Below are 17,819 nucleotides of genomic sequence, written 5' to 3'. Positions count from 1 at the left end.
ACCCCACCCTTGCTTGTGCTCTGTCTCTCTCTGTCTTTCAAAAATGAATAAACATTAAAAAATTTTTAAATAAAAAAATATATATTTTTTTAACTTTTTGGCACAGTAATCCCATTTCTGGAAAGCTATGCTAAAAAAAAATCATAAGAAACACAATAAAAATTTACATTAAAAATAAGGACTACAGAAGTTAAAATTTTTCAGTGTTTAAATTGTGTAGAGGGGGATGTTTAAATCAAATAATAATTATGTAGAAAACTATCCTAGCATGATGTGAGGCATAGTTCCGAATTTGTTTTAAAATTCCATGCAATGCTGGAAAAAAAGGAAAAAAAATACAGCAAAATCTTTCTTCTTTCTTTTTTTGAGTTTACTTATTTATTTTGAGAGAGAGAGAGAGAGTACACGCACACACACAAGCAGGGGAGGGGCAGAGAGAGAGAGAGAGAGAGAGGGAGACAGAGAATCTCAAGCAGGCTCCTCACTGTCAGCACAGAGCCCGACTGGGGGCTTGAACTCACGAACCGTGAGATCATGACCTGAGCTGAAACCAAGAAGCCAACGCTTAACCAACGGAGCCACCCAGCTGCTCCAGAAATACAGCAAAATCTTAACGGTAGTTACCATTGGGTTTGGTTATTACAGATGGTTTTAATTTCCTTTTTAATATTTCCTAAAGTTTCCTAACTGTATACAATACAATGGTTGTTTTGTAATCAGAAAAATGGAAAAATTATTCTAAGAGCATAAAAACAAACGCTGTCCAAACCACCACACGACACAGAATTGTAATCGTGCACATTAGCTCTTAAAGGAAGAAGTTTGTCTTAAAATGATGCAGCTGATGTCTAAACAGGGTTTCCCAGGCAACCCCTCTGCGGTTGCCAATATAGAATGCCACCTCTGGGGTAGAATCATCCTCCTGGAAGGTTCTGAGGCCTCCTCCTCCTTAAAAGAATAACGAGCTGTTTGCAGGGCTAGGTGTCTGGTTTAAATTCCCTCTATGGAAGTACACACCCGCTGAATGGTTTCACTGCCAGAAGAAAAGTGCTACTCCCGTAATAAAAAGTCAGTGAAGCTGAAAGAAATCGAGTTTCTTGGACTTGGGGTGGCAGCTGGAAGATTGGTAAGCATTCTCAAACACGGAGGCATCTCGCCTGAGCTCTGAGTCCATGGTCAGAATTCACCTGGAATTCTGATGGTCCCTGCTGCGGAGCGCAGGACAGGTCTGGGAGGGGAAGGAGTCTGGTCGTTTCCTCCCGATTTTGAAAAGTCAGAGGGGGTGGATGGACACGGTCACTGTCAAGTGAAGAGTTTCTCTTATCATCTCATAAGTCATAGTGACTCATTCTGAAAGCTCTGTCTTTTTAAAAGTGTGGAGATGAGGACGCCTGGGTGGCTCAGCCGGTTGAATGCCCGTCTCTTGGTTTCAGTTCAGGTCAGGATCTCGGGGTTTCTTGGGTTCAAGCCTTGCCTCAGGCTCGGCCCTGGCAGCGTGGAGCCTGCTCTCTCTTCCTCTCAATCTCTCTCTCTCTCTCTGCCCCGCCCCCCCCCCCCCACTTGCTGTCTCTTTCAAAATAAGTAAACTTTATTTAGACGAGTCAATCAGTAGCGTGCTGGATTAGGTGGTCTACTGAAGATTCTTCCTTTAAAATTTTTTTTCAACATTCATTTATTTTTTGAGAGACAGAGAGAGACAGAGCACGAGCAGGGGAGGGGCAGAGAGAGAAGGGGACAAAGCAGAGTCCAGGCTCCGAGCTCTCAGCACAGAGCCCACTGCGGGGCTGGAACCCATGAACCGTGAGATCATGACCTGAACCGAAGTCGGGCGCTTAACCGACTGAGCCCCCCAGGCGCCCCAAGATTCTTCTTTTCAAGACTGTATTAAAACTATGCCCTGTATATACTCCAGCCCGGGCTACATAGCGTGGTGCTGGAGGGGCTGCAAAAATTCACACGTCCTGGACTCTGCCTTCAGCTTATTCCCAATCCAGGAGAAATGGGAAGGTGCAAAAACATGACAAGTTAAATGGCTCAAGACTTAGCTGAGCGTAAGATACAATGAAAGTGACAGGCAACAAATGCCTGTTTAACTGCCTAGTGGAACAATTGCAACATCTTACATGTATTTAGCCCTTAGGTACTGTGCTAAGTGAGCATTTAAAGATGTATTACCTCTTGACTGTGTCTAAGAAACCAAATTTAGTAGGAATACTAACAGGTAGCATTAATTAGCGCTCGGTACATGCCAGGCACTGTGCTAAGTGCCTGACATGGAAGAACTTGTTTACTCTTCTCCGGTAGCCTGCAGGTCAGTCGTGCTAATTGTCCTGAGGCACAAAGAGAAGCTGGTGCGTGGAGATGCCTGGGCATTGCACAAGATCACAGAGCTGAAGCGGGGAGGCAGCATTCGAACCCGGGGAAGACTAGCTCCAGGGCCCCCACTCTTTTTCTTTCTTTTACTTTTTAGTGTGGTGACAACACTTAACGTAAAATCTATCCTCTTCACAAATATTGGAGTGTGTGTTATTGTTGACTCTAAGTACAGTGCTGCACAGCAGGTATCTAGAACCTTAACTGAAATTTTTGGACTGTTAATTAATAACAGTACGCCCCACCCCAGCCCCTGGTAACCCCCATCCCAATCTTTGATGTTATGAAATTGGCTATTTTAGATACCTCATGTAAGTGGAATAATGCCTTATGTCCTAAGGTCCATCCATGTTATCCCATTTTGCGGAATTTCCTTACTTTTTTTTTTTTTTTTTTTTTTTTTTTTTTTTGGCCAAGTAGCATTCCACTGTATGAGTATACATTTTCTTTATCCATTCATCTGTCGATGGCCATTTAGGTTATTCCCGTGTCTTAGCGATCGTGAACAATGGTACAATGAACACAGGGGTCCAGATATCTCTTCAAGATCCTGACTTCTAATTCTTTTGGATAATAAACCCAGAAGTGCTGGATCATATGGTAATTCTACAGTTCTATTTTTAATATTTTGAGGAAATGCCATACTACTTTCCATTGCGGCTGTGCCATTTTACATTCCCACAGAGTTCCCATTTCTCTTTTTTTAAATGTATTTATTTTGAGAGACACAGAGAGAGGGTGAGCAGGGGAGGGACAGTGAAAGGGAGAGAGAGAAACCCAAGCAGGCTCTCCACTGTCTGCGCTGACAGCACAGAGCCCGATGTGGGGCTCGATCCCACAAACCACGAAATCATGACCTGAGCTGAAATCAAGAGTCGGTCGCTTAACAGACTGAGCCACCCAGGCACCCTGAGATTTGAAGAGTTTTTATTAGGGTCAAGATGAAAAAGAGGAGAGGATGTTTTCAGTGGGGCGTGGCTGTTAGGTCATCAGTTGTTGGGAGATTAGGATAATAGCATCTCAAGCTACAATATTTGATTCACATTTTAACACATGCTGTCAATTCCTGAGCAGCCATGAATTTCTAGTTGACTGTAGGAGGCAGCAGAATTGCCCTGAGTTTACCACAGCCTGAAGCAGAGGTCAGAAACTATGGCCTGCAGCCAAATCTGGCCTAGCACTTGCTTTTGTAAATAAGATTTTATTAGACTACAGCCACTCCCCTTCATTCTGTGTCTTTCACAGTACGTGGCAGAGATGAATAGTTGCGACAGACACCGTATGGTCCATAAAGCTTAAAATATATATATTTTTTGCAGAAAGGTTTGCTGACTTCTGGCCTAATGTATCACAGTGATTGTTATTTTTTCTTCTAAATTTTTATTTTGAGAAGTGTCAAATCTACAGAAATACTGAAAGAATACTATAATGAACATTTGTATGCCCTTCTCCTTGATTCAATACTTAACATTTTGTCACATTTGCTTCCTCTCTCTCTCTCTCAGGTGCGGATATCATAATTCAATACCTCTATTTAGTATATATCTAAATATAGTATATATCTCCTAAGAATAAGGACAATCTTTTACGTAACCACAGGAATTTAACATTGATGCAGTCAGTAGACCATATCCAAATTTTCCCAATCCAGGTTCCTGTGCAGGATTGCTTTTAGTGCTCATGTGTCTTTAGTGGTCTTTAATCTAGAACAATTGCCCAGGTTTATTTCTTTTTTCCTCAGCTTATTAAGGTAAAATTGGCAAATAAAATTATGAGATATTGAAAGTGTACATCATGATGATTTGGTATACATGAATTTGGCATACATGTCTTTCTTGTTTTCATGACATTGATGTATTTGAAGAGTGTGGGATAGGTATTTTCAGAATGTCACTCATCCTGGATTTGCTTGATCACGTCCTGAGGATTATTTTCAGGTTTTAGCATTTTGGCAGGAATGCCAAAGAGGTGATGTGTCCTTCTCAGTGCACCCCATCAGGAGACCCAGTGATCATTAGTGCAGCAAAACTCTACCTATGGTGGTAGTCAAACAGGATTGACTTGCTCAAGACCCAAAATGACAGGGCTCAAAATGGCAGTGCTTACCTATCTACAGTCTATTCCTGGAAAGGGTACTAGGTAGCAACAGCATGGAAATAAGGAAATCACAGCCAAAGGCTGTCTCACCCTAAGGGTCTGGGACGTCCGGGTGCAAGGTCCTATTACCCACCCCTCTCTTGGTTCAGGAACCACCTACACTCGCACAGAACACCTTGGAACAGGTACTCCGTTCACATAGAAGATCCAAACGTGCACACGGATTTCAAATGTTTGCAGTCATCTGGGGGGTTGGCATCCATTTGAACAGAGAGCTGATCCATCCACTAATAAATAATATGAGCACAAATGTTTCATACTTGACAGTCCTGTTCCTCCCTGATCACTGGCTATCTGTGCTTTGTGGCATACTTCTGTTGACTGATTAAACTACAATCAACCAATTTTTTATGATGTCGTCCCTTCCAACAAAATCTACCTTTTCTCATGTACCATAATTGCTTCTCATAGCAGTATAAGTCAGAGGCCTTGTCTCTAGTATTTCCTGAGCAAACGTCAAATGCAGACCCAAAGACATAGTCCCGTTGCAATTGCTGCCTTGTGGTCACACAGACCTCACACCTGGTCATCGGTTGTGAGGACACAGACCACGCGCAGAAGGTCATTAGGTTGGACGTTGTCCACTCGCGTGGTTTTTTTTTCTTAACGCGGTGAAATGTTTCCAACTCACACCAACACTTTTAGGGTGTCCAGTTCAGTGGGATTGAGTGCATTCGCAATGTCACGCAACCGTCACCACTGCCTGTTTCCAGAACTAATAGAAACTCTATACAATGAAACAATAGCTCCCCATTCCCTGCCTCCCGTGGCCCCCGATGACCTCTTTTCTACTTTCTGTCTCCATGACTTTGCTGCTTCATGTAAGTTAAATCATGTAACATTTGTTCCTTGTGTCTGGTTTGTTTCATTTATCATAATGTTTTCATTTCACATAATGTTGCAGCACGTGTCAGAGTGCCCTTCCTTTGCAAGGTGATATTCTTTCGTATGTGTAGGCCAATTTGTTTGCCTATTAATCTGTTGGTGACCATCTGGGTTGTTTCCACCTTCTGACTATTACAGATAATGGGGTGATGAACATCGGTGGGTACGCATCGGTTTTAACTCCTGCTTTTTGTTCTTCGCGATGTACACCTAGGATTAGAATTGACGGGCCATATGGTGATTCTATGTCTAACCTTCTGAGGGTCCACCAAACGGTTGTCCGTAGTGGTCAGGTCACTTGTTGGCTCTTCAAAAAAGAGGAGCTTTTGACACAGTTCTTTGCCCCCAGGACCTTCAGAGTCAAAGCTAAGAGACCATATTTATTCCCTTCCTCTAAGCTTCTCAACCAGCCATGGAGATTTGGTTAGACTTTCCCTTTAACAAGCTATTGGCTCCCTTTCCCCTGGGAGCAATTGCATCTTCTTCCATATATCGTCAATTTTAAGCCAGTCTTTTCTCTCTAAAGAAGGCCCTGTGGTTCCCTACCGTGCCAATATACTGCTGGCAGCAACAGGAGATGGGCAGGAGCCTTCTCTTCAGTTTACTTCGAGGGTCTGATTGGATACGTGCAGAGAAGTGCATCTGGCCCATCCACTGGGCAACAAAACATCTCAGCAGCCAGCTCCACCGCTGTGGGGTGCGGGGAAGTGACCGTCAGTCCTATCGATCCCTTTGAAATCCTGCCGTTAGGTCCAAATTTCCGGACATGGTATCTTGTTGTGGAATAGTCCCAGCCTCTGGAGCCCTTACCCGAAGTTTTAGTGCAGGTTCAATGTTGAAAGAGAAAACAGAGTGCAGCGGGGAAGGCCCCTGTGTGAATTCCTCTGCCACCTCCCCTCCCCCCTGCCCTGACTCCACCACAAAAGCATGGCAGGTAAGGGAGACACCATCACAGCATACATTTATAAATCACATATTCCAACTTTTGACCAGACTTTAATTCTGGTCCCTTTTACAGTAGCGTCCCCATAGCCCCCTGGATTAATTCTATTGCCCCTATGGGGCTTGTTAGCAGGCCGAGGCAACACTGTAAATGTGCTCCACGCCCAGGAGATCTAGAAGAGTTACTTCTCCACCTCTGGCCATTTCACCACCCATTGTTGGTAAAAGACCTTGGGAACCCCACTGGGAGTTGAGTCAAGAGGCCCCGGCGTTTTTGTCTTCTTCCTCCATGATGACTTTTTTTAAAGTTTGTTTATTTTGAGAGAAGAGAGAGTGCACGAGTGGGGTAGGGGCAGAGAGAGCGGGGAGAGAATCCCAAGCGGGCTCTACACTTACAGCACAGAGCCTGATGCGGGGCTCAAACTCACGAACTGTGAGATCATGACCTGAGCTGAAACCAAGAGCTGGATGCTCAACTGACTGAGCCACCCAGGCACCCCAAAATAATATCCATCTTAAGGAAAACTTGCAGGTATTGGACAAAGAACTACTACCTTTCTATTAAGAGTATTTTAGAATCTAATGCTGTAGGCTCACTGGAACCATATTTCTTTCTGGAATTTCCCCAAACCTTTGGATTTTCCATCCGAGGGGCTTTGAGGAGACTTAGATGTGGGATCTCCAGATTTTCATAAAGGTTTTGGTGGCACTTTCTCTCTCAATTTCTTTCTTTTTTGACTTTTACAACTAGCTGTCTAAAGATTCCCACATGATTAGAGGCTGAATTGTTAGTCCCTTTCTTGTGTTGACTTCCTTTCTTTTGTAAAGTTCTAACTTTTTTGAAAACATCTTTACTGAGATGTAATTCATATACCATGTAATTCACACAATTAAAGTGTATAATTCAATGGTTTTCAGTGCATTCACCGAGTCAATTTTCAAGTGTTTTTCTTGGCCCCAAAAGAAACCCTGTTCCCCTTTAGTTACCACCTCCCACCTTTGGCAACCACGAATTCACTTTCCGTCTCCATGGATTTGCCTCTTCTGGACATTTCATATCAAATGGAATCATAGAATATGTGGCCTTTCGTGACAGGCTTCTTTCATTTATCACGCTTTGAAGCTTCATTCCCCTTTACGGGTGAGTAATGTTCCACGGTATGGATGTACCACATTTTGTTTATCCATTCATCAATTGATGAACATCTGGGCTGTTTCCATTTTTTTGACTATTTTTGTGTTGACATGCTTTAATCCTCTCGGGTCTCTGGACATGGAATTGCTGGGCTAAAATGTTAACTCCCTGTTTCGCTTTTTGAGGAACTGCCAGTTTGTTTTCCAAAGTGGCTGTGCCAGTTTGTTTTTTTTTAATCCTCCGTGTGGTAGCTGGGATAAAGGATTTGAGGTTGCCTCTTTTACGTTCTCCTGTGGTCTCAATATCAAAGTCATACGTGGTGCTAGTGCTGGCGGGACGCCTTGAGTTACAGTGTTGGTCGTAGCCTGGGTGAGGGGCATCCCATTAAGGAGCTCGATTCTGTCATTATATAGATAGTTCAATACTGCCTACGCCTGCAGTGTTTTTGCAACTTTAGTATTGGTTGACAACGGAGGGGAAGTGACATTGTCTTTCTCTGGATAAGCATGATGGATCCTTCTCTTAATCCATTCTAGAAACCTAGGGGCTTCCCTATGAACCATCCCCACAAAGGTATTAGCCAATAGTTGGTGGACCAAAATATTCCCCTTCAGTCAGAAGTGTTCAAAGCAGAGACACTGCTCCTCATTCTAAAATTCTCTAAAATTCTCAGGAATCATTTTAACAAAGGTTTATCAGGATGATGTCTGTAATGACCTGGAAAATTATTCAGTTCCCTCACTGAATAATCCCTTATTTCCCTAGTTTCTTGCCCTCCCTGTCATCTTGCCCAACTTGAATTATCTTCTTTGTTGTCCTAAGTCTCACAGAATTAGCTGACTCATCAAACATATGGTGCCAACCAGAGAGGACACAGCTCACCCCAAGGAGATTCTGAACTTAACTTTCATTTTGCTGATGCTCAAAGCAGCAACCACAGATCTGAATTTTTAGCTGACCTGGTATCAGTTTGCAGTTCCCTGCTGGTCCATTTTTCTAGCTCCTGAGGTTCAGATTCTTTCAGTTCCAGATTTCACTGGAATGTTTTACTACTAGTATCTAATTTCAAAGTCTGTGCTGCTTCAAACCAAGAGTAACTTGTTCATTTTCATCTTTTTTATCAGAATCACCCCCCCCCCCTTTTTTTTTTCTAGTAATGCCTTAGCCATATTTTGAGCTAAGAATGAGTCAGGGTTTTTTCAGTAAATCCTACATCTGACACCAGCTGCTGAAATGGTTTAACAGGCTTTGGTTGCTAAAGAAAACTCATAGATCCTAACAAATCTACAGTTTATTACAGGACAAAAAATACAATACACCAATAATATTTAAGTAAGGGCTGGAAAGGCCAGGTGCAAGGTTCTATTATCCTTCTTCTGTAAGAGCCCAAACAGATGGCGCTTTCACTCCTGGGGCAGGAACCACCAACATGTGCATGGAACGCTTTAGAGCAGGGAGCCCAAAATTGAGTCTGCTGGTTTCTTTTCTAATGTTTTTTCTGGTCACACAGCATAGGCATATCCCTGCTTGTAACTAGCCCCAAATGCAGAGCCCTTTGTCTATTATCAACAAATAATGCTGATAAGCTGACATAAACTACTCTGAAGCTCCTTGAACCCATAAAATAATACTATTGAATCGGTGTGTGTCATACCGACCAGGGGTCAGTGCCCTGCAGGAACTTTGACAAACAGCTCAGGTCCTACCGTGGTTAGCTCTCAAAGCACATAACTTATCTTTGGATAGTGCTTTACAGTTTTACAGAGTGGAGGAATTTAACGAACTGGAACAAGCTGATGTTATCACCCCCACCTCAGAAACCAAGTACAGGAGGCTCAGAGCGCTTGTGACTTGCTCAAGGTACCTTGAAGCAGCCTGTGTGCTCCTCCCCCATTCTATCCTCTTACCACTTAACATGAAGTTTGTGCATCTCTTCCTGTTTTTTGTTTTTCGTTTTTTTTTCTGAATTCCACCAGTCACGTATGCATCTCTAAACAATGCGTTGATTAGCATGTTTGGGGGATTTTATATAATGGAATTATGCTGCAATGTATCGTTTCGTGGCTTGCCCCCCGCCCTCCCCCCCCAGCATGTTATGCCCTTAGGGTGAGCCCGGATGTTGTCAAGCTGTTCTGGATAATCTTCGCTGTCGAAATTGTTTATATAAGAATATACTGCCTATTTTTACGTTTGACTGTATGGAGGTTTGTTTTCTCTTCAATTCTTAGTGACTACAAATAACGGTGCTATAAACATTCTTTATTCTGTCTACTTGCGCAGATGTGCAACTGTTTCTCCGGGGTAATATATTCTCCAGAAAGAAGGCACATCTTCAAGTTTCCTGGACGATGCCAAATTACCTTACAAAGGGATTGTATTAAAATTATACTTTCATGGGCAGTGATTAATGCACGGGCACACACACACACTACACACCTACGTATGCACACACGTTATACTCCTAACCATCACACACAGCACTGAACACGCACACGGACCCACAAACGCACAGCACACACGGTCTTTACAGAACGCACTGACACGCAGGTCCACCCACGTGCACTAGGCACGCGCACTCACCACGATGCCAGCCTCACCACACCCCGCTCAAACACAGACACAGAAAGGCAGGCCCCGCGCGCCGTGTCAGCACGCACGCAGCCCCGGTACTCGCACGCAAGCCCCCACGTAGCCCAGCCAGGGGGCGTGGTCTCCGCAGCTCGCGACTGAGGAATCTTGTCCCGGCCGCGCCGCCGTCGGACGCCAGGTGTCGGAGGTCACGGCAGCGTTGGCGGTGGCGTTTTTTTCTACCCGGAAACCACGGCTGCCGGACCCTGAGACGAGTCTGTGTCGCGGCGGCGTGAGCCGGACTGGCCTCTGGTCCTCGCCTGGGCCCCGTGGAGCCCGAGGCCGCCCCCGGCGCGGCGGGGAGGATGGTGCCGAGCGGCCCCCGGCCCGCCGCGCGCCGCCGCGAGTGATCTCTGAGCGGCCGCGGGCGTCCGCCGAGCAGCTGGCCCGGCCGGGCCCGGGGCGCGCCGCTGCCCACCGGGGCGGGGTGAGCCGGGGTAGGGCGGGCCGGGGTCGGGGCTCAGCCGGGGCTGAGCGCGGGGTCGGGAGGGCGCCGTGCTGGTCGGGAGCGGCCCTTCCGGCCGGGTGTCTTCACCGCCTCTCGGGGCTGCAGCCCCCGCCCCAGCTGGCGGTGGGGGTCGCTCCGCCTTAGCCCAAGTCTGGCCTGCGCCGCTGGCGTGGGCCTGTTTACCCGCCCCCCCCCCCCCCCCCCCCCGGGTTGGTCCACCCGCATGCCTGGAGCCGGGGTGCCCTGCCGCCCTCGAGATGGCGGGACGTCCCCCGTTCGGACCTGAGGCCTGGATAATTTGGATTTGGCACGGGGAACATTTTGGTAGTTTGCCATTTTTGACTTTGGGTCGTGTTTGCGTTACTTCTCTATTTGCAAATCATGTACGTCTCAGGAAGAAGATGGGATAGACTTAACCTATGTGCAGACACTTGAAATAGTGGTATATTATGTGTCAGGCTTGGTAAATACCCAGAGATGGGGTGGATAATCGTCTTCACTCATATTTTAATAAAATAAATCGAGGAGTGGCTGCAGGGTAATTTAGAGGCAAGTAGTTCTGTTTCTCTTGATAAACAGCATTAGAAATAAAACCAAGCCTATTGTGCTGTTTTGAACTGTGTGAACACCATAACCGGGGGACAGCTGGTGAGGGGGCCTTTGTTGAAGAATACGATGCCTGTAGTTTAGTTCTCAACTAGCAGATTACAGCCCTCGTTCAGCGATGAATGGGGAGCTTCTTTGCAGCTTGCTTTAAAGCAGGGAAGATTGTGGCTGCTCCTGAACTGCTACTTTCCTGCCTCAAAGGTGAGCCTCTGTGGGAGGCAGTGGGAGGAAAAATTCCAAGGCTGGAATTTGATTAATTTCAAGATGGATATTTAATAACTTTTTTTGTCCCGATAGCTCTCTGGTTAGCTTGGGGTCTGAGCATTTGTATCCTGTGTGTGGATGAAATTGCTTGAAGGGTAAGAACACCTTCCAGTTTCCTGATTTAAGGAAAGGAAATAGACCGTTGTGCAGCTAAGATATACTTGATGACTGCAAGCTCTTTACTCCCTGGGATAAGGAGGCAGTGTGCTGACTTCCTAGTAAAGGTGGAGGAAGAATTTCTGTGGCCTAATTGAGGTGGGAGGACTGGAAGCCCGGACTGCCTGCCACCCACGTCTGGGTACTGAGATCCCCAAATGCTGATTGAGCCTCCCTGTGTTAGGGCAGCTGGCAGCTGTTGCACGGAAGAGAGACAAGACCTAAGTGCAAATACAGTTTCTGCCCGCAGGGAATGTACTTAGAGAAAGCAGTAGGCTCATAAAAGTGGCAGGACTGAATGGCCACGTGGAGATAACTATCAGAGGTTTTTGTTATGGTTAGGCTTCATAAAGGAAGTGACCCTTGAGGTGGACCTCAAAAGATCTTGAGCATTTGGGTCAGAATTAACTGGGAAATGAAAAAGCTAGGGCCAGGTGTTGGAACAGCACTCAGGCTAGGTAGCTGGGCAGTAGAAACCTGGAAGCAGTGGCAGAGGCAGTCGGTAAGAAGGGTTAAATGCTTTTCTAAGACAGAAAAAGCACTGGCTACCCAGTCTGGCTTCTGGTAGGTTTCTGAGTTCTAAAGAATTGTTTTCATTTGGTGGGTTTCTTTTGTTCTGTTACTCAGACAATGACACAAAGCAGTGCTTAACTTATTTTAAGGACAATGAAAAAGATGCTGATTGTGATTCCTGTCTGGTATTAACAGTCAGGAAATTAAATTTAGTGTCTGCACGTTGTTTCTGTGCCTGTGTTTAGTTTGTGGGAACTCGGCTCTAGTATGATCTTTGCCACTCTGGCTACTGCCAATTGATGAATGGCAGGCTTTTAAGCCAATTCCTGAGTGTTTTGTTTTAATTTTTAAATGTTTACATATCTATTTATTATTATTTTTAATGTTTATTTATTTTTGAGAGAGAGAGCGCGAGCAGGGGAGGGACAGAGAGAGAGGGAGACACAGAATTCCAAGCAGGCTCCAGGCTCCGAGCTGTCAGCACAGAGCCCGACAGAGGGCTCAAACTCGTGAACCGAAAGATCATGACCTGAGGCAAAGTCAGACGCTCAAGGGACTGAGCCACCCAGGTGCCCCAGTGTTTGTTTATTTTTGAGAGGGAGACAGAATCCAAAGCAGGCTCCAGGCTCCGAGCTGTCAGCACAGAGCCTGACGCAGGGCTTGAATTCATGAACCACAAGATCATGACCTGAGCTGAAGTTGGACGCTCAACCAGCTGAGCCACCCAGACATCCCCTGGGTGTTTTTACTGACGTCTAGTTCACCGAGATGTGGCTGGTTTCTCTTACACAGTATTGTGGAAGATCTTTGAAGCCATTCAAATAGGATGCCATGTAATTGCTCTGCAACATTATGACTAGTCTCAGGACCTCACTGGCTTCAACCTTAGTCTTTCGTTAAACACTCTCAGGATTGCACCATCTTAACTTTTTGATATTTCTTTTAGACTCTTCTTCCCTTTCTAGCCACTGCTCTGTCTCCTTGTTATAGACATGCGTCTGAAAAAGAGTGGCCTTTACAGGAGACACAGCATGACATAGTACAGGGATGGCCAGTCTGCGGGATGTTTTTTGTCAGTAACATGCTGCAGAATCCCATTGCCATGTAAGACAGCCTTTATAAAAGTATTTTACTATGACATTTTAATTAAAATGAAAAAGGTTATGTGGAATTTAGGAAACAAAACAAATGATCATAAGAAAAAAGAGCAAACCAAGAAATGGACTCTTTTCTTTTTTTAATTTTTTCTTTTAATGTTTGTTTATTTTTGAGAGAGAGACGGAGCACGAATGGGGGAGGGGCTGAGAGGGGGAGACAAAGAATCCGAAATAAGCTTGAGGCTCTGAGCTGTCAGCACAGAGCCTGATGCCTGGCTGGAATTCACAAACTGAGATCATGACCTGAGCCGAAGTCAGACGTGTAACTGACCACCCAGGCACCCCTGAAATGGACTCTTAATTAATAGAGAACAAACTGATGGTTACTAGAAGAGAGGTGGGTAGGGGCTGGGTGAAATAGGTGATGGGGATTAAGGAGTGCGCTTGTGAGGAGCACTGGGTGTTATATGGAAGTGTCGAATCACAGTGTAGTGTACTCTTGAAACTAATATTACACTGTATGTTAACTAACTGGAATTTAAGTAAAAACTCAAAGAAAAAAAAAAAAAGAGCCCAGTATCATAGTGACTTAAAAAAAAGGAATGGAGGAAAGATAAGAGTTTTTAGCAAATTGATTTTCCATTTTGGATTCATTTTGATAAATATGGAAATCTTTAAATTCTCCTTCCTTGGTACAGATTGAATAAATTTGACAAGAGGTCTGTAGTTCTCTCTGTGTGTAATTCCATACCTAAATGTAGTCCTGGGAGTGTACATCAACCTTTGGTGATGACTGTCTATGAATTATGGTCATTTGGTTGGACCTTTACGCTGTTTGGTTAAAAGTGCTGTTTTCACAACATCTGCCAGTCTTTACACTGAGTTTGGATGTTACAATTTCATATTGAACTTTTAGTGTTGATTTAATCTTGTCATCACTCATGATCTGTTTTTTTAAATATCTGTTAATTAAACTCCAAGTCATTAAACTTTAATGTGGGGATACTTTTAAATTTGGTTTCTAAGATGCTCAATAATTAAAAAAAAAAAAACTAAAGAACAAAGATAAGTTATTTTCCGTTTTGGAACTATGGTGAATTAATTTTTTTAAAAGGAGAGGGAGGCATGTTGGAAGTTACCATGATTTTATATTATGCCTTTGAAAATGGAGCCATGCGTTTGTTAATTATAAGTGAGTAGAAATACAGCTAGAGTCTGAATTTTGGAACTAAGTCTGGTTACAAACATGTAATTATGTCAGCCCATGTTGTTCCTTTTTGTCTTTATTCGAGTACTGGTGTTGCCTAAAATGCATTAAAACTTTATGCTTCCTGTTGTAATTTATCTTGATCATTTAAACTTGTTGTGAGTTATTGTGAAAGTCTTTTCTGCACTATGAAATGTATTAGCTTGAGAAACAGGAAACCATTGAGAGAAGATTCTACTCATCTTTGCTTTATATTCTGATTGATGAGAGTTGTGAGCTATGAATTGCCTTGCTTAAAGAGGGGGAAAATAAGTTAACCATTTTAAACTTCAAAAAAAATCAGTCTTGTGCTTTTATGACTAAGATAACACCTTATATAGCCATGGCCTAAGAAAATTTTGTTTCTTTTCAGCTTGGCATTAGACTTGAAACCTACTTATCAACCCTGGTATTGTGATTGATGACACAGCTTTTAGAGTGAGAAGAATTAAGTCAGAATCTCTCTCTTGCCACTTATTACCTAGCACAGATTACTTAACCTCTTTTGATTCAGTTTCCTCATCTGTAAAATGAGGATAGTAACATTTACCTGGCAGCGTTGTGAGGATTAAAAAATATGGTGTATGTACTTGGCATGGTGCCTGGCACAGGGCATGTTTTAAGTAGTAGCTGTTAAAAATGATACTCTCTCCTTAGCCCTTTGGCATCTGGTTTCTGCCTTTATCACATCATCTTAAAGGGGTTTCACTTACAAAACTACTGATGTCTTAATTGTAAAATTGTATGGATACTCTTCGGTTTTCATCTCATTTGGTGGGGTTGACTCGGGTTGACTCTTAATCTGAACCCGTAACATTTATTGGGAGGCAGTAGTCTGCTTCCTGGTTGACGCACCAGTTCTGGAGGCTGACTGGATTTGAATCCAGGTTCATTTACTATTGTATGACCTTGGGCAAGTTAGCTGACTTCTTATGCCTTAATTTACCCCTCTGCGAAATACAGATATTGTGAGGATCACATACAATACACGCAAAACTCCTAAACAGGGTGCCTCAGGGTGCCTCTTTCGTAAAGAGTGAGCAGTTATGTTAGATGTTCTTGTTAAGCAACTGCAGAAACATCATGGAAACAAGAGGCAACATGAACAGGATACATCTGGCTTTCAGTTTGGCTGAAGAAGGCAGTATGGGGGGGCGGAGGGGGGTGTGTGTGGAGGAGTACAGCCTCTTGTTAGAGACATTTACAAGGTGGGAACTGCTTGACTGGTAACTGATAGCTGTTTATAGGAGAGAGAGAGAGACTCAAGAATGGCTGGCAGTGATCACTGGCTAGATGGCTGTGTCTTTCATTATGAGGAGGAGCGGCTTTGGTGACTTTGGAGAAGTTTTGACCTTGGCTCAAGGTGCCTGTGGGTCAGCTAAGTACAGAGCTCCTGTATGTGGATGTTTGGGTCTGGGCACGGGGATAGATACAGAAAATTGCAGGGAATAAGTGTGTGTGCCTTGAGCAGAGGCCCAGCCGCGAGCTCAGGGGGAGAAGCAGCTCTTGAAGAAGAGGGAGAAGGAAGGGGTGGCCAGTTAAGCAAAAGGAAAGCCCGGTGATTGATGTCCTGGAGGTGGAAGACATTGTGTCTGTGTCAAATATTGCAGGGAGGGGAGTTAAGGACTGCAGTTCTGGCTTGGCTTTACCAACTGAGACCTCACTGGAGACCTGGAAGTTTTCCCGTCTTCGTCACTACTAATTTGCCTCTCTGAGGGTCTGTTCTGCTTCATGGTGGGGGAGGAAGGATGGTGGCTGCGTGCTTGAGATTGCACAGGTTTCTTTGATATTAGCAGGTGCCCTCATCTCTGCTAAGTGTTGGATAATCTAGTTTCACATCCATTAGTGCTTTTTATTAGGTTCAGGATATTTTTTAAATTTTTACATTCAAAGTGGGCCCTGGGGCACCTGGATGGCTCAGTCAGTTAAGCATTCGACTTCGGCTCAGATCACGGTTTAACGGTTTGGGAGTTTGAGCCGGCATCGGGCTCTGTGCTGATAGCTCATCATGGAGCCTGCTTCAGATCCCTTGTCTCCCTTTCTCTCTGTCCCTCCCGTGCATGCTCTCTCTCTCTTTCTCAAAAATAAATAAACATTAAAAACAAAACAAAAAACCCACAATAAACCAAGTGGGCCCCTCTCCCACATGGAGGTGAGTTCCTGATATTCTTTTAGCACAAGAGCGGTGTATTTCCTGGGGTGGGCACACACAGCAGGCTCTCCAAGCCTCCCCTGGCATTGCCCCCAGCCCCCACCTCCTAGTCACTTTCAAACTTTGAGAAGGACATGACTTTATAGGGAGAGTTTTAAGGAATTTCCCTTTGGCCTGAGGTCGAAAATCTAGTTTAAAATGAACGGTGGTTTTGTTGTTCACATAAAGTGAACTTTTTGGTCTGGGTCACAGGTAGTGGTTTGGCAGATCTTAAATTCGAGTTTTAGATTGTAGTTTTAAATTTGGGCAAGTAGCTATGTGGTGTACTTGGAGAAAGGGAGACCCTGTGAAAGGCTCCTTATCTGGCATAGTCAGTGTTAATTTCCTTTCTAATAAGATACTATAATCAATTACAAAATTGCATATTTCAGCTGTCACTGGCCCCTTGGGCAGCCTTCCTCTTTTAGTGGCTCTTTTCTCTGGTTACAAATGTGTCAGTTTCCTCACTTCTTACCCACTGTCTCTTGTCCCTTTCATTTGAGGCGTGGTGTTCACCTGTTGTCTGTCTCCTCATCCTTGTTCTTCTCTCCTCACCATTTGCTTTCCCCCTGCCAGAGTGTGGTTTTAGAGGTCACCGGTGACCTTGCCAGGTGGAGCATTACGCAAGCTTAGTTTCACTGGAGTATTTTTTAAAGCGCAGAGAGGCTCAGAGATCCTTTCTTTTCTTAATCGTAATACTTACTTCTCCGTACCTCTTCCTTCTTGAAACACTTGCAGGATACCTCACCATCCTGGGCACCTTTTTGGCTCATGGTCACTTCCTCCCCTCTGTGGCCTCCACTGGCCTCTCAACCTCTGCCCTAATGGAGGGGCCCATGCCTGTCTGGAGAACTTCTGTGCCCACCTGCCCCGGGAGCACACAGTACTGGGTTGTCTGCAGGAGCCTCACCTAAATATTGTTTGCTATTCTTGGTTTCTCACAGATCCCTCTGAGTACAGATGACTGCAAGTTAAGCTTTGCCTTTCTTTAGCACCAGGACATGCTAGAGGACTGTCCTGCTTTCTGTTTTTTGTTTTTTTTTTTCTAGTTTGGTTTAAGAAAGTTCTGGGGTTTTTTTCTCCTATTTCTCACCTTTATTAATGAAGAAAATGAAGAGAATTAAGATTTAAGGAAGTTTTATTTTGGCCACGAGACCAGCAGGATCTATTGAAGATTA

At 44.4% G+C, this 17,819-nt stretch overlaps 1 protein-coding gene across 2 annotated transcripts in view; it reads left to right on the top strand.

Moving 5' to 3' along the window:
* The first annotated feature begins 928 nt into the window (after positions 1-928).
* The window catches only part of TMEM248 (transmembrane protein 248), a 40,433-nt gene continuing 23,542 nt past the window's right edge, over positions 929-17,819 (top strand). The window contains exon 1 of one of the 2 annotated variants that reach the window (XM_042921484.1): positions 929-1,126. In XM_042921484.1, coding sequence (XP_042777418.1) covers positions 1,025-1,126 — 102 coding nt within the window. In that variant the 5' untranslated portion in view covers positions 929-1,024. Of the gene's footprint in view, positions 1,127-10,302; positions 10,548-17,819 lie in introns of those variants that run through there. The other variant, XM_042921485.1, reaches the window with a different exon arrangement.

This window comes from Panthera leo, chromosome E3, assembly GCF_018350215.1.
Source record: "Panthera leo isolate Ple1 chromosome E3, P.leo_Ple1_pat1.1, whole genome shotgun sequence".
Taxonomy (NCBI): Eukaryota; Metazoa; Chordata; class Mammalia; order Carnivora; family Felidae; genus Panthera; species Panthera leo.
This window is presented reverse-complemented; position numbering and strand designations above follow the sequence as displayed.